The 17,790-nt window shown below is 39.8% G+C and overlaps 1 protein-coding gene across 1 annotated transcript in view; it reads right to left on the bottom strand.

The window, feature by feature from the left end:
- Positions 1 to 1,467: 1,467 nt before the first annotated feature.
- jdp2b (Jun dimerization protein 2b) overlaps positions 1,468 to 17,790 on the bottom strand; it is a 29,144-nt gene continuing 12,821 nt past the window's right edge. Inside the window, exons 2-4 of the mRNA XM_039741712.1 lie at positions 12,819 to 13,042; positions 4,453 to 4,557; positions 1,468 to 2,262 (exon numbers count right to left, since the gene is read on the bottom strand). Of these exons, the coding sequence (XP_039597646.1) occupies positions 2,077 to 2,262; positions 4,453 to 4,557; positions 12,819 to 13,042 (515 nt within the window). The 3' untranslated portion in view covers positions 1,468 to 2,076. The remainder of the gene's footprint in view (positions 2,263 to 4,452; positions 4,558 to 12,818; positions 13,043 to 17,790) is intronic.

The raw sequence follows: 17,790 nt of genomic DNA, 5'->3' as shown, positions 1-17,790 counted from the left end.
GCAAAAGATACGGTAGGTTACAAGTTTACAAAGATAAGAGATGAGTGGGTCCAAAAACCAGAAGGCAAGTATAGGTCTTGCAGGATTTGCTTACCACTTCGCAGTGAGACAAGACACCTGCTTCTTGGGTCAGTGTTTAGGATGAATATGTTTAGCATGTAAAGTCCCAGGCGGCAGACCCATCTCTACCCTACTGCACTGTGAAACATACGTTTGGACTCAATTTGAGATGTTGAGTCTTCCTCCATCGTCTCTTAGATGTCTCTTTTCTCTGTATTGCCTATATTTACTTTCAAGTATGACAATTGCCTATGAGGAGTCTGTTGTAATGTTTAAACTGACATGAATTAATCTTTTATTTGTCACATGACAAAGGAATATTGATTTCCATAGCTCACTACGGTCAAAGTAAGCTTGGGTTTCCAAGGAAGGAACAAGAGTTTCAATTTAGTGACAGTCATGTAGAAGTATAATGAAGTAATTTGGGGTAAGTCTAAGATATGGGTCCTCCTAATCCATGTATTAACATTAGCATGCCAAGAATTCATTTTTATAATATTAGGACCCACCAAGAAAGAAGAAGCCAGATGAAGTCTGTTGTGCTATCTTCATTAAGACAAATAAAGACAACAAATGAAAATACGTTTGACAGAATCATGATGTGCCTCTGGCCAATTCATACTGCCTGGATGAATGCTTAGATGGGAATAAATATTTTTATTGTGTATGGATTACTCTGTACAATTCTGAGGAGTATGTGAAAGGCACTACATAAAATCATTAGAATGAGAAGTTAGTTGCTGCTCATTGGAAAAAAACTCCCTCAGTGTATTCGAACCACACATTATACATTTTTCTTTGTTTAGAAAATGACAATTATTGATTTTACAGTTAAATAGCTGTTCAGATTACATCATGTGTAGTTTCAGCACTGACAGATACACTATAGGTATTTGAACATGTCCATAAGCTGTTATCAACCAACACCTCGCCCACATGTGCACATGGGGAAACTAAGACTTTCCACATATCCGCATTCAAACATAAGAAAGCAGGTTACTGTGAACAGCTGGGGCCTCCCCCTTTCATCGTGAAGCAGTCTGGTCTTGCATCGGTTTTCACTGAAATTGAAAGTGCACCTTTTCTTAACATAAGGAAAAGTTTCCCACAGTGTAAAGAAATTTCCGCCATGCTGATATCGGTGTAGTTAGGTTTTGTGGCTTTTTGCCTGTGGAAGAAAGTGTATTTGCATATTCTCTCTCACAGGATACCATTTGTTAATGGTGTCTGATATATTGCTGAGGAAACTAATAAATAGCTGTAACAAATGTCTTTTGTTCATAGAAAATGGTTTTTGAGAGGGAATGAGGTGGATAAAAATGAAACAAAAAGGTAAAGAATGTTGGGCGTATCCATGTAATGTACACCCTCGCCACTGACAAGAACAAATAAACACACAACACAATGTAATAGAAAAAAGTTATATATCTGTTTGGAACAGAAATGTAAAATGCATCACATCTAGTGATTACATATCATATATAATTTTTATATATTGCAGTATAAAAACAATTTCCATAAAAAATACACAATGTAAAATAGGCAGTAACAAAGATGTAACAGAGATATTGTAAACAATATACATGTGCTTAAATGACGCCTGCGTCACCACATTCGGTTCAACCGGAAAATGCCACAGCCGTAAGGCAGGATAAAAACGGCATTAGAAAATACTATAGGTATTTAATAACCTGTATACAATGGAAAAAAATCCCCTCGTCAGGATGCATGTGTTTGAGTGTTTTCTTTAAAATGTTTTTGGTTGTATATCAACAACAAAAATAGTTTCATTTCCAGATCTCCCAAAACAATGGTCGTATCTGACCATCATACTGAAAAAAAAGAAAAGGAATTTCTCAAGCAGAAATCCTTTTTTGTGTTTCTTTAAAGAGCTAAGTGCTGACTACAGCTGTGCAACTCAGAGGGGTGAAAGTCCTGAAAGGCAAATCGCCTGCATCTTCCTTCTTTCTTTTCATTCCTTCAGTCTTTCCTTCTTTCATTCCTTCTGTCCTTCCTTCACTTCTTGCTGAGGTTCTCCAGAAGCGGGTTTGTTTCACTTTCGGGTGTCTTCACGCTGTCTGTCCGCACAATGCAGGTTGGCCTGTGTCGGTTCAGCATTACAATAAGCTGCTGCCTTTCTAGTTTCAGCTCCTCAATTTGTGCCTTCAGCTCAGCATTCATCATTTCCAGCCTTTCAGACTCCTAAAAGGGGGACAACAAATGAAAAAGATCAAACTATTGGAAAAAGAAATTTAAACTGGACACGGCAAGATGTCTCTCAGCAGTCCAAATAATGAATCACACACTTGTTTTTTGAAATTCTTAAGAAGCAGTGGTAAAAATTTCAAAATACAAAACATTAGATGAGACACTTTGGTGTCATCATTCACAGCCTGGGCTGCTTAGAAACATACTGTAGAACAGTCAGACTTTATTTACAGTGTGGTGCAAAGTTTTATAAATGAACGAAAAGTCACTTTTACAATTTTACTTTTATTTTTGAGAACATGTACTTTCCCAGCAGGCTTCAATAGTTGCTAATGTGACAGTTCCTAGGATTGATGCAGTGCATTGTTTGTTTGTTTTTTAGAGTTCAGATCTCTTCTGTCCTGTAGTACAATATAAGAGTACATGTGAACATCCACTTGGAAGGCTCCATCAAATGGTATCAGATAAATACTAAAGAATGGGAAACTCTTGAAATAGTGGCTCCCCTGCAAAGTTCCATTCCTACTATGCAACTGGTTAGTGTTTAGTCCGCTGAAAACTTTTGACAGATATTTAGACTCCTTCTGACTCATTTGTTTCACACAGATTTATAATTATTAGCATGATTTAGATGTGTATTTTGGTTTATTTTGTGCATTCTTATTTTTCCAGAACCAGTATCTGAGGTTTATTGATTGCTGTTTTAACAATGGTGTGGCACACGGCTGGGGGTGGTACCCAGCCGGGACACCCAGGAGGACCGGAGGAGGGCTTGCGCCTCTTCCAGACCACTAGGGGGCGACCGCCCTGGTTGCGCTGGGGACCACTGGTGCAGAGCTTGGAAGCTCAACCCTGTAGGGGCCCGTGGTCACTGCCAGGGGGCACCCCGGTGCCTGGAGAGCCCTGGACCTCAGCACTTTCGCCACACCAGGAAGTGCTGGGGGAAAGATGAGCAGGGACACCCGGAGTGCTTCCGGGTATGCAGCCGGCACTTCCGCCACACTGGGGCGTGTCAGTGGGAGATGGCCAGAACACACCTGGAGCACATCCGGGTGCTTATAAAAGGGGCCGCCTCTCTACATTCGATGACTGGAGTCGGTTGAGGAGTGGACGAAGTCTTGTTGGTGAGGAGTGGAGGTGGCCTGAAGAAGAAAGGCACTGTAGAGAGAGGCCTGGACTTTGGGGGATTGGTGCTGGAGGCACTGGGTTGTGCACCATTGTAAATATTTGACTGTAAATAAATATGTGTGTGTTGAGTGACCAAATGTTGTTCGTCTGTCTGTGTCCGGGGCTCGTTCCACAATGGTTATTTCTTTCCCGTTTTGTTTACACAGCATGCTTGGATGAGTCTGGCATCGGTTAGTTCATAGATGTGATGGTATGAACAGCAGCAGCAGTAACGTTGCACCTCATTTCTCAGTGGATATTTGGTTTGAACTTCTAAAAACAGGTTTTGACTTTGGTTGTGAATGCCTTTTTTGTCTTTGACTTCTGATTCTTATTTTGATGTGATAATTTGGTAATCTGTTCATCTGACTTTACTTTGCCCCTTACTACAATTCTTGCCTCATATATCACCTGAGGGTTATTATGTGTGTCATAAGAATAAAGTGTGCTTCTGATGGACTGAAAAAATGTCATTTTATTAAAAGGCCACAAATGACTGTCTGAAGTCATGGATTCACTACTTAAATAAAAATCTAATGGTACCAAAATTAAGGAGTGAACCTGCTGCACTAACTTTGCAGTGGTGTTCTTCACGGAAGAAGACCTCAATGGGGTAATTAATTCAGCAGCTATGTATTCTTCTGCCTATAATAATAACAACCTGATCTTTTAACTGAGACAAGATGGAAATCATTAGTAGTGTATGCGAACGTCAGATTGGACATCAGTTTAGAACTAGCAAGTCAATGAAGATGCATTTGAGTAATGCCAAAATAGATAAGCATTCATTAGTCTATGCTTAAAATATATTGTGATTTTATATGTGAAATTTATTAGAATCCAATTGACCCAAACATTATTGATTTGTATTATTCAATAATTTCTGAGAGAAGATTTTAGCATTAACTACTTGTATAAAAAGGTGTTGAAAAAGTGAATTGTCATTAGCAGTAGATAAATAAATGCAATCAGATTTACTTTCTAAAAACACAACTTCTTGCAAAAGCAGAAACTGACCCTTTGTAGAAACTCTGTCCTCTCCTTCTTTTTATTTCGACATCTGGCAGCAGCAACTTTATTCTTCTCCCTCCGTCGTTTCCTTCTCTCTTCCTCCTCATCCATCTGTGAACAAAAAAAAAAAATTAAACTGTGTGCTCCTAAACCTATCCATCCATCCATTATCCAACCCGCTATATACTAACTACAGGGTCACGGGGGGTCTGCTGGAGCCAATCCCAGCCAACACAGGGCACAAAGTAGGAAACAAACCTTGGGCAGGGCACCAGCCCACCGCAGGGCACACACACACACCCACACACTAGGGACAATTTAGGATCGCCAATGCACCTAACCTGCACGTCTTTGGACTGTGGGAGGAAACCGGAGTACCAGGAGGAAACCCACGCAGACACGAGGAGAACATGCAAACTCCACACAGCGAGGACCTGGGAAGTGAACCCGGGTCTCCTAACTGCGAGACAGCAGGGCTACCACTGCACCCTTCCTAAACCTATTTAACAAAAAAAAAAAAAAAAGCTGAAACAATTCCATGGCAAAGAGTCTAAACATCATGCCCTTCTAGCTCAATCCAAGTGCTGCATAACTTCCTAAGAACGGAATCCCTTGTCTTATCCCTGACTTTATGGAGGTCTTGACTACTTTCTGATTGTGCCCCCATTGAAAAATATAAAAAAAACTGGTCCAATGTGAGTGAGATGGACAGGAATCTAGTCAAGGTTGGTTTCCTCTTTACACAACACTCTGTTGGGATGGGCTTCATCCACATCCCTCAACTGTAAAGATAATAGCATATATTCTCCAATGGACTTAATCCATCTTGGGGTCACGGAGGTCAGAGCCTATTCCAACAGCTTCAGATGGGTGGCAGGAACCAGCCTTGGACGTGGCCAGAATCCATCATAGGGCACAGACCTGCTTGGAAACACACACCCCAAACTCATAGAGTACAAGGCCAATTTAGAGTTGCCAGTTATCCTATCCTAAAAAGAAGAACCCATGCAGACACAGAATGTGCAAACCTCACATGGACAACAATCAGGTGCAAAATGCAAGTCCAGGAAGCTGGGCAGAGAGGCATCAGTGTTAACCACTGCACACTCTCTGCAAAGAGAAAATATAGGATATACTGTAGATGGGTAGCACTTGATATTATGAAAGATTAAAAAGCAGAATCGTGGGATAGAAAAGGTTATTTTTTACTAGCCATGCCACACAACAAAGGGGATGATATTTGACCAAAAGTAGTGGAGCTATACAAGAAACAAGAGAATCCTTCAAGTCCTCACATGTTCAACATTATGTTTGCCTGCTCTCCATATTTTCTTGCCACAGTCCACAGATATGTATCCAGGATAACTGAAGATGATGATATCCTGCTTTTGGTAAATATAAATGTAGGGTCAGTGGAAAGATGGCTTAAATCAAGGGGTGCCAGTTCAGTCCCAAAGTCCAACTCACTCTCTGTGACCCTAAGCAAGCATTCCACTTGCAAAAATTAAAATTCAATACATTATGCTGTACTTCTAAAACATGTTAATGACGTTCATTATAAAAAAGGCTCCATGTAAAATAAAGGCTTCCTCTCCAAGTGTCACCTTCACACGTCATTTTCTTGGGACATCTTCTTACATATGAGAAAATGCAGCTTAACCTCAAACACTCAAACAAATTTTGGAGTTAATGGGAAAGGTGGGGGCCTGCAGGAAGCCCAGCAGACTAATCTGTGTAATGAATACAATTCATTTGTTGTCTGCAGGCAAATGCTGCCTCAAGGCGCAGCTTAGTGACATGCCGGCAAAAACATAATCCACTTCTGAGATATATATTGTGGACTTGACCTGGACACAGACAGGCGGACATGTTGTTTGTCACCACCACACGTATTTTATTTACAATATTTACAAAAGATTACGTCACTCAGACTTAGTCCAAACAGTCCACAAACCCCAACACACACAGTCCTGGCCACAAATGCCTTCTTCTCTGGCCGCCTCCACACCTCTCTCATGCCTTGTCCTTCTTCAACCCGACTCCAGCGCTGAATGAAGGGAGACGGCCCCTTATGTGCTCCCGGATGAGCTCCAGGTGGTTCCCGGCATTCACCTCCTGGACACGCCCCAGTGTGGCGGAAATGCCAGCTGTTCTCCCGGAAGCTCTCCGGGTGTCCCTCTTCTTCTTCCCCCCAGCACTTTCTGGTGTGGCGGAAGTGCTGAGGTCCAAGGTCCCCAAGGCATTGGGGCACCCCCTGGCAGTGACCACGGGTCCCTACAGGGTTGGGCTTTCAAACCCTCTACCCAAGGCCCCCAAAGCAACCAGGATGGCGGCCCCCACGTGATCCCAGATGGGCGCACGCCCACTTCCGGTCCCTGAAGGCGTCCCGGCCGGGTCGTCGACCCTGGCATCCCTGACAATAAATATTATATATATATATATATATATATATATATATATATATAATTTTTTTTAAACCATAAACGCGCTGAAAGATAAGAAGATAAGAAAGGCATATCACTGATATCACTGTAATCAGGGTGTCTTCCTTCTTAACGAGGTTCTGCCCTGATAAGAGACTTTTTTTACTTATTGACAGCCATGTTCATACACAACTGAGGGATGAAGTTTATAATGTTCAGAATCACATCGGTTTGCTTTTTTCACATATCGTAGCAATCTTAAAAATAAATAAATACATGCAAACTACTGTGATTTCTAACAGCTGCCTGGAACATTTGAGGAATTTGCTGTTACATAACACAGACATCCTGCACTTACACAATGTACCATTAGAGGGCAACCTTGATTTCAGAAACAAGCCCAACGTCTCGCCATTCCCTGGGGACTTCTTTTGTCTCAGAATAATCTTGTTGGTAAGTATTTTTACTTTGGCCTGATTTTTGTGTTAACTCATTCCAGCCATTTTGATTTATGGTCTTTTTAAATATATCAATAAATCTGACTTTTAGTTTACTATTAAAATTGGTATAAAACGTGGCTTCATGACTGGATTTGTTTCTGTTCACCATGTTTTTATCATTCAAACCTATTGACTAAAATCTTAGTGAATATTGCTGGTGTTTTTTGGGACAGCTTTCACATTGCTTTTGCTGTGTTTGAGTGCTAGGTCATAGTCAAATGAGAGATTAAAGTGCTCATGTGCGCTCCGCTTTCTTACAGCAATCATTTTGCAGGTCTGCTTCTAAATCTCCAAGCACGCTTACCACTGACACAAGTATCACTGTCAAAACTGAAAATGTATGCAAAATATTTTGATTGTATTAGTAATATCCTTAATCTAGCTATTAATCAAATTCAAGATTTGGACATGACCTGTTAAACTGGACACCCTTCCTGTCTGAATAATCTGCTTATATTAAAGTAGCATTTTTTGGCAATCGTGCCACAAAAAAGTAAAAAACAAAGTAGATAGTTGCAATTCATTTTTATTTGCCATTCAGATTTAGAAAGTTTTCTTTATAACACTTTTGTCATTTGTTTGGTTTTACTATTTAATAATTTAAAAAAAGTTTTATTACTAAAATATCAAAATCTAATGGGAAGTAGTAGTCAAACACACATATGGCTTAATTTAAGGCTTTAAGTGACTAGAGGTCAAAATGAGTTTTTTTTTTTACCCATTCTGTTCATTTGTTCTTTTTTAAAAAACAGTCTAATGTGATTACTTCATTTTGCAGTCATTATCAGCTATAATAGCGCAGTGTAACATGCAAAATGACAACTGTGGAACCCAAGGAAACCAGTGTACATTTTTGCACCTCCCACCCAATAGACCAAAGGTGACTAATTTCTGAAGACTTTAGTTGGTTTTTCCATCTGATGGTGCTCGTTTTTGGGGTACTACAGCAAACATGTGAGTAGGATTCATATGTAACCTCTGACCTTCCCAACAAATGTGTTCATGATTTTATGTTTGAATTTCTTGATCTGGGTAAAAGATAATTAAAAACAGTAGTGTGATGGAAATGCATAATGAATGAGCATGTAATTTCACAAATTTAATAAAAGATTGGATAATCTGATATTCTCAAATATTTAACTGCGGAAGACTGCTTACATTAATAATACCATATAAAATATACTGGTATTTAATAATAAATATTTTTCTTTCCTTTAGTATAGGTTTGAACCACATCTTCACTGCTGATGCAGTTTCTTATTATTAATATCTTTTATTAAATTACATTAAGATCTTCTCCAAAAACTCAATAGAATGTATTTTTAGTTTCTGACTTGGCAACATAAAGTTAAAAATGATATTGACAGGGGTGTACGTTAGGTGTTGTGGAAGCTTGTTTCTGCATTACAGGTGGAGGAAATTGGCATAAATAAAGCATTGTGTTTTTGTGTAAGGAAATTTATTTTAAATTTTGCCTTCATTATGTATTACCTTTCTAACATTCTTTGAAATCAACAGAACTTTATACCGAACATTTTTTGCTATTGCTAAATGAGTATTTTAACAGTAGGATTATCAGCTAAGATACAAGTGGTTGTTTACATTTTGAAGATTTATGTGTAACATGGGCGGCACGGTGGCACAGTGGACAGCGCTGCTGCCTCGCAGTTAGGAGACCCGGGTTTGCTTCCCAGGTCTTCCCTGTGTGGAGTTTGCATGTTCTCCCGGTGCCTGCGTGGGTTTCCTCCGGGCACTCTGGTTTCCTCCCACCATCCAAAGACATGCAGGTTAGGTGCATTGGTAATCCTATTTTGTGGTTGGTGTGTGTGTGTGTGTCTGTGTCCTGCGGTGTGGCACCCTGCCCGGAGTTTGTTTCCTGCCTTGCACCCTATGCTGGGTGGGATTGGCTCCAGCAGACCCCCGTGACCCTATAGCGGGTTGGATAATGGATGGATGGATGTGTAACATGTCTGTTCATCCACTATCAATTTCACAAGTGCAAAAATTAAACTTTAAATATGCAGCTGTACTTTAACTGTATTTTTTCTGCTATGCACCAGATGGCGAGAGAAGAAGTTTTCCTTGTTTTTTTAAAAAAAAAAAAAAAAACCTCCAAAATCCATTTCTCATTCTGGACTTGGCCAGTGGTCTCAGGGGATGAGGTGGGGCAGTGTTACAGAGCAAGGAGGTCTTGTGAGGGAAGGCGCCGAGAGGTTACTGCAGAGTAAAGTGACTTCGGCTGGTATCATTGAAAACATTACATGAATATTGTAACCATAAAAGAAATTTTATTTTTTTATGGATTCCTTTCAAACATTAAGCAGAAGGTGGAAACAAATACCATATAACCCTACAATAGTTACAATAAATCCTTACTTATGTAAACAGTAACATGAACAACTAAAATAACAAATTATCAATAATTAAAGAAAGAGTCATCCGGCAGAAGAGGAAATAATATTAGTGATTGTTCATGTCAAGCTATCTATGTGATGTCTGTGCTTTTGTTTTGTCAGCTTTTTTCTATTAACTGTAGCTGGCTAACAATCCATGCAAAGTTTATCTGCATATCTTTTCTTTTTCACACTAGGGCTCTACATTTTCTTCACACAATGTGCAATGTAGTCAGGCCAATCTAAGGATGGAGATGGTCTTTTCTCTTTTTCCCATGAAGTTAAAAGAAAACACAAAAACGTAGATAGCATCTTTGACTACTTGTTTAACTTTAGGGCCTTCAGCCAGAGAGATCAGAGCAGCAGAAAAGAGCTACAAAAGAGCTGTAAAGGTTTGTGGTTGAAGAAGGTCTGGCATAGGATCAGATCACCCCTAACCCTGTCCATGTCTTGTGACAACTGCTGTATGGAAAAAAATTGTGCCTTAGTAGTTCACCCCTTGTTTATATAGCCTGGCATTGTCTGACAAAAAGTGCAGTTTCAAAAAATAAGTACAAACAAAATTAGAAAAAAGTGAGCCTGCAATTTGTGCCATTGACAGTAACAAGACAACTGCCCACTCTTACTTTGAAACATTTTATTTTTCATTGTATATTTTACCTTACTACACAGACTCCAATCCTTTCCTTATGCATTGTACAAACAGAATGTCAGATTATACTCTTATCCATCAATCCATTTTCCTAACCCGCTTATCCAGGAAGCTGGAGACTATCCCAGCCAGAAAAGGGTGCAAGGCAGGAACTGGGCAGGGCACCAGTCCTTCACAGGCTGAACACACACACCCAGGCCAGTTTAACAATGTCAATTCACCTCATCTACATGTGTATGGGCTATGGGAAGAAACCAGAGCACCCAGAGGAAAGAGACGCTGGCAGAAATGTGCAAACTTCACACTGGGGGCACCTGGGATATGAACCCTGGTCTCCTTGTTTAGAGGTATCAGTGCTACCACAGTGCCACCCCCTATATTCTTATGAATCTTTTTAAACATTTTTTCAGTGTAAATACTTAATTTCCCAGAATACATTAAAAGTTAAAGAGGATTGGATAGTGAGCTAGAAGGCCAAAACCAATATTTTTTTTTTTTCATTAAATAGGGTAAAAAACGATTAACCAGACCCCTGTTTCACTCTTCCAATTTAGCAGCCATTTTCAGGGTTTATCTAGGTTGGCTACCTGACAAACCCAATATGTGCATATTAGAGCATAGGTTTTAATGGCCAGATGCCCATCCTGCTGCAGAATGAATGGCATCCTAAATCTGAGTCGCAGAGATGAGGAAACAAATGAAATGACAAAGGAAATTACTAGTCTACGACTGAATCTAGTTAACTGGCAATTTTGACCACATTATTTCCAAATACCTTAAACCACGGGTATTGAGATCCAGTCCTGGAGAGCCGCAGTGGCTGCAGATTTTCATTCTAACCATCTTCTTTATTAGTGACCAGTGACCATTAGTGCTGCTAATTAACTTCTTTTGCCTTAAGCTTTAATTAACTTGACTCAGGCCCCTTAGTTGTCTCTTTTTTCTTAATTAGCAGCCAAACAATAATGGGACACAAAACAAGCCGCTACATGATCAGTTTATCTGTGTCCATCAAGCAATATCTAAAAATAAACTTGAAGGTCTCTGTAAGGTTGATCTCTCAGGTCACCAAAACATTTTGACGGTGTTCTTAGAAAAAGCAAAAAAATCAACAGTTTTGGAAATGTCTGCTGTGACAAGCATAACAGGTTTAATTTGCAGCGAGAATGGGTTTCTCATTAAGAGATTGGTTGGAGTAAAATTGGTTGGAGTTTGAAATCTCAGTTTAGCTGGTCATCTGTTGGCTCGTTTCACATCTCATTTCTGTTTGGCTGTCATTTAATAAAGAAAAGGAATAAATTCAGAGGACTGAATCCTTAAAAACAGGGCAATTAAAATGAAGGGAAAAGAAGTTAATTAGCAGTGAAAACTGGTCACTGATTCAGAAAAGAGTCAGAATGAAAACCTGCAGCCACTGCGGCCCTCCAGGCCTGGAGTTCGACACCCCTGCCTTAAATAGTGTAAGGTTATTAACAAAACAAAAAAAATATAGAACTAACAAGATGCTTCCACCATTGGAACTTGGCTACCTGAATAAAATAATGGTAATAAAAATACAAAATGTCTTTAAATCACTTTACCCGCAAATTGCTTAATCACTGTCAGAAGATCTACTACTGTTAAATGAGTTTTAAGTTTTAATTCAAGCTTCTTTCTACAAAGTGCTTCATTTAGCTCAACAAGCTTTGGATTATTGTGAATGGCTTGCAAAGTCCCTACCCAGTGGTGCACCCGAGCACTCCCAACATTTCATTAACAGCTTACACTGTTAACTACCTCTATAAGGGCTTCATCTACCGAGAAAGCATTCTGCAAGTTAATGTCTGGTCTGTGGAAGCAGGATACCCTTTAGGCCTAACTGGACTTAATATGAGTGACATGTTCAAAAAAACAAAACAGTCCTGTACAACTGTGTACTGCATTTGAAAGAGGAGAGTGTGATCAATATCCAAGAGACGGGCAGTATTTCTAAGGCTCTTTTTCCAATGTGCAGGAGCTAGAAATAATAGAAGGAGAAATGGAACTGGAAGTGTTGCTATACTAGAAGCAGCATGTTAATTCAGTCTGACCTGTTCTTCATATAGTGCCTTACATTGTGAATACATCAAACTGCCTAAATGCCGAATTTAGCACAAAAGGGACTCTGCTCTGTTGGGCCTTTGAGCAAGGCCCTTAACCTGCAATTGCTGAGCGCTTTGAGTAATAAGAAAAGTGCTATATAAATGCAAAGAATTATTATTATTATTATTAAGACAACCTTAGATTGGGGTGTGATTAAAATTCTTTGCTTTGCCTCTTCAACGCATTAACTAATATGCCTGTTACTGTACATACTGCACTACAAATCTGTGTTTGACCCAACTGATACATTTTACGTCATCCAATGAGCCTCCCGTGGACTCACCTCACCCTTAAGAGAGCACGGCCTTTTTGTCAGTTTCACTCCCAGGAAGTGCAGAGGTGAGATCATCGCCCCAAGATTGCGAATGTCAGCGTATTTTAAATCTTCTGTGGTCAGTGTTGTTGAGGGGATGCCAGCCAATGGTCCAAGACTTGGGAGGGAGCCTGCAGTTAGAGATGGATCTGGAATCTGTCCAGGCATCATGTCAAGCTCAGCGGCTGCTAAAGCTGCAATAAAGAGAAAGGAGAACATCACATTAGGAAGCAATGACTAGTTTCTCAGTTTTAATCCTTAATTTTCTAAAGGACAAACTTCCTCCATTAACAAGAGCATTTTATGAATCGTCCAAAATGTTTCACGATTACAAAGTCTTATTTACAAAAGAAACAGCAAACTTATAAAATATGCCATAGAATGTCAATATCACCATGGAAATATCTGTGGCTGCAGGTGAAGAGAAAATTAAAAGAATACATCCTAGAGTCTGTAATCATACTGAGAGAAACGCATTGAGAACTGTGGATACAGAGTTGGTAAAAAAAATGGTGGCTGTTTATTGGAGGAATACCAACATGCTGAAGTTAAAGGATAAGTTTGGTAGTTTTCAACACAGTTATTCCTTCACTAACATACTGCATATGCATTTGCCATGCAAAATTGTGGTCTAAAGTTAATTGCTTTCTATAAATTTAAAAAAGTATCTTGCCCACACTTGCATTTTACATTGTAGGTTATGAGGCACAGAGGAAAGACTTGAAAACGCACCAATATATCCATTTTACAAGCCAAGACAGTTTTCCAGTATTGATCCATGTGTTGCGATTACACATACTGTACATAACAAAATAGTTTATATATGTCATTTATGAACAGTAAACGTTTCATGCCACATGGTTGGTTTTGTTTTGACTTTCCTTTGTATTTATGTGAGAACTCACATAAGTGAATAGAAAACATGTCTTTACCATGAGGAAAAATAGTACCAGGAATACGTAATAAAATGATTACTTTCATATTTGTTGACACAAACATGCATTGGAAACACTGAAGACTGAATCAATACTTGACAACCATCTTGGCTTGAAAAATGGATATATATGGTAAGTTTTTAAGCTTTTGTCCTGTGCCCCTAACCCTCTAATGTAAAGCACTAATGTGGGCAAAATATCTATTTTTTTTTTTTAAATTTACTAAAAGCACTTAATTTTAGAACCCAATTGCAAGACATTCCCTTAAAGATAGAGTGAGAAACTCAATCATCCACATCGAGAGGAGCCAGATGAGGTGGCTCGGGCATCTGATCAGAATGCCTCCTGGTGAGGTGTTCCGGGCACGTCTAACCGGGTGGAGGCCCCGGGGAAGACCCAGGACATGCTGGAGGGACTATATCTCCCGGCTGGCCTGGGAACGCCTCGGGATTCCCCCAGAAGAGCTAGAAGAAGTGGCCGGGGAGAGGGAAGTCTGGGCATATTGCTCAAGCTGCTGCCCCCCGCGACCCGATCTCGGTTAAGTGGAAGAGGATGGATGGATGGAATTGCAAGACAAATGCATATATACCAGATTTGTGAAGAAGTTATTTTGACTTGGAAAAATACCACTTATTCTTTAATAAACAAAACCCTTCCTATTTTAAAAAAGACCCAACATGAGTTTTCTTGTCCCTTATTTATTCTAATTTATTTTTGAAAAAAAAAAAAAAAAAACACTGATTTTAATTATTTACGTTCAAGGAAATGAATAGACTAGTTCACAAATGCACAGAAATGGTTACATTCCTGCTTGCATGCCCACCCAGACAGCTGCACTGAGATTCTCTCCATAAAATGGCCATACATTTGTCCAGTCTTGTGCATTCATACAGGTGAACATACACTGTATCTCACAGGACACTCAGACCACACTGTTACTCAATCATCTCAGGCAGATGGAGACAAACCCACCAAGAAGGAAAGGCAATATTTGGCCAAGAAAAGGGATGGTCCCCTTAGGAGCTGGTCGGGGAAAATGAGTGTCAGCAGAGGCTACTTTTTATAGTGGCAAGTCTTGGGATCCTGGGCATCTGATCTGAGTGGGCTGCCACCAACAGGTCATTAGTCCTCGTGTAGCATTCTGAGATCGAGGACCACTATTTATTTGTGGGTGGTATTAGGTTGCTGGCTATATCCTTAGCCCTGTATTGGAGTACTAGGCAAATGCAATCACAATGGCAGCATTGCTGATTATTTATTTTTTTTAAGTTAACGAGCACTCTAGCTGGCTGTCTATCATTTAGCACATAGCACTTTATCAGTTTTCTGGCCATCAAGTGACGCTAGTGTTATAATATAAATTTGACATCCAAGGCAAACTCTGGTACTAGGTAAAAACAGTTCCCTTCATGAAATCCCCTCGGATCTGCTACAGTGCAGCCGCATGTCTGCTATGTCAGACCCCTGGCATCTACATGATTTGACAAACTCTGAAATGCCCTTTTGGCCATAGAAGTAAGAGTTTTCTGAAACAATCCCTTGTCTTATAGGACACCTCTTAGAAAGGAATCTAGCAGCTCTCAACCCCTCTCTCCAACAGCCGAAGCATTATTACTCTTTGAAACTTGTGCGAGTTCCAGATTAGTTACCCATTAGTAACAAATAATGAAAAGCAAAATCAACTATTTACATTTATTTGAAAATTTTGGATTCTGATATTAACAAAACACAATTTTGAACGTATGATGTTAATTTAACAATGTAAATGTAAAATAACTTAATCATTGTCTCCTAAAAAGGCCTATATATCTTTGTGTCGAGTTTTTCCAGGAAACGGGGGAGAATTTCAGGACTAAGACTTTCTGAAAGGCATATTTTAAATGCAAAGCTGGCTCAGAGGGCAGCCTTCTGGCGCACAACCTAAACTGAGCTGACAGCAGTAGAGGCAGTGCCATAATTACACAGAGTACAGAATGCACCGCTGATGAGGAAACTGGCAGGAGCAGAAAGAACAGACACACAGCAGTGGGCTGCAATTAAACCTAATTTACAGGAACTAAAACATGGCTGAAGTTTAAATAAATAAAATTTGCCCAAGGATTGGGGAAATTTAGGAAAGCTGGGGAGTGGAGGGAGCTGCTGGCAAAAACACAGAAGCCGCTGTCTGACAGCTCAGAGTCTGCTCACCTGAAAAAATGCATTAGGGAAAAAGGCAATATATGAAAGTTTGTATAAAAGCTTACTTTATACAGAAGCTGTTCTGTTACTGGAAATACCCTTTTACCCCCAAGGAAATCTTGCCACAGCCCCATTTATCTCTGTTCAGCAGTAAAGTGCAGCTCCCACTCTCGAGTCACCACACTACACAGAACATTACATTAAATTCCCACATGGACAAAAGCCAAGAGGAATCATTTTAGAAACAGGGCTCGGGAAAATGCTGGCAAGTTAGTGTGGGGGCCCTTCTGGCAAAGGCACAGAATCAGAGCCAACTCCTCCAAAAAAAGAAAAAAACATTCATTGGTTTAAAGTATCTTGGGTGAACCTTGTATATGCCCCTTACTTTATACAGTGCTATCTGTCTTTTAGAAAATGACACCACCCATTTTTAATATATCCTCTCTTGTTTATTAACCAGTGAAATGGGCAAGTGTTGCTTAAGTCATGATATGACAGTTATAAAAATATTTATCAATATGGTCTGAAGCCAAAAATCATCATTTCAAAAAATAAGTCACTCAAAGGCCTGAACTAACTTCCAAGTTCACATGATGGGCCATACTGTCAAAGGTGCTTAAGCTGTTGTCCGACACCTCAAAGACAAATCCTCTCAAAAAAGTTTAAAATGCTCTTTATATCTGTGGTGGGCTGGCGCCCTGCACGGGGTTTGTTTTCTGCCTTGCGTCCTGCGTTGGCTGGGAATGGCTCCAGCAGACCCCCGTGACCCTGTAGTTAGGATATAGCGGGTTGGATAATGGATGGATGGATGCTCTGTATATACTGTAGGTTTACATAAATATTTACTTTATATAGTGCTTTGTCTGCTTTTGGAAATGCCAGCCCTCCCCTATTTACAACTAAAAAGTGGCCTCCATTTTCAAGGTGTTCTTAAGTCTCCCTGCCCCCCCACTGATAAAATAACATTAAGTTCCCACGTGGACAGAAGCCAAGAACAATCACTTTAGTTTCCTGCTATGTAGTTTGGATTTCATCTAACTTTTCTCCATCGGCATGAGGAAAACCAGTCTGGCCAACATGCACTGAATAAAAATAACTTTGTTAATTGAACACTCCCAGGGTCACTGTAGAGGGGCCTCTGGACACCAAATCCTCCCCACGTCTAAGTCATTTTTAAGCAAAAGCCTTTTAATAAGTTTATTTTAATAGACATCTCTTTTCAAAATAAAGACTCGCGAGGATCACATGCACAAGATCTGGAGGCTTGCAAGCTCCATCACAAATGGCCACAAGGCAAGTTCATTACTCTCTTTTCTTTTTACAGGGAGGAGGCCAACTTTAGAAATTGATAACGAAGCTCCAGCCGTGTGTTATTTATGAATATATTTGTAAATCTTGATGTGCAACTAGTTCAGAGTATCTCAAAAATCTAGACTCGAGATTGGTCATCATCATTCAGAGAACTCGCTCTGCATAGGAGAAAGGGATAGACCCTGGCAGACTGTGACGTTCACTCGTGTTGCCTCCATTTCTCTCTGTGTTTGTTTCCTCTCAGAGAGAAGAAGTCGGGCACAAGGCAGAAGTTTGGTCTCAGTTGCGAGGTTTCCTGCTCCTCCTTCATCCCTTCCCTAACCATTTCTGACAGGAAAAAAAAAAACTTGTTTTGTTTTTTTTGTCTTTTTCATACACTTTTTTGGCGAAAGATTGTCATTGAATTTATAATAAATCCTTAATTTGTTGAACCAAATCCAAAAATGTGCAGGAGCAGCCTGTACTTCATGAAGCACGTGAGTGTATAAAGTACAATACATGTACAAAACAATACAATT

Source organism: Polypterus senegalus, chromosome 18 (genome assembly GCF_016835505.1).
Source record: "Polypterus senegalus isolate Bchr_013 chromosome 18, ASM1683550v1, whole genome shotgun sequence".
Taxonomy (NCBI): Eukaryota; Metazoa; Chordata; class Cladistia; order Polypteriformes; family Polypteridae; genus Polypterus; species Polypterus senegalus.
This window is presented reverse-complemented; position numbering and strand designations above follow the sequence as displayed.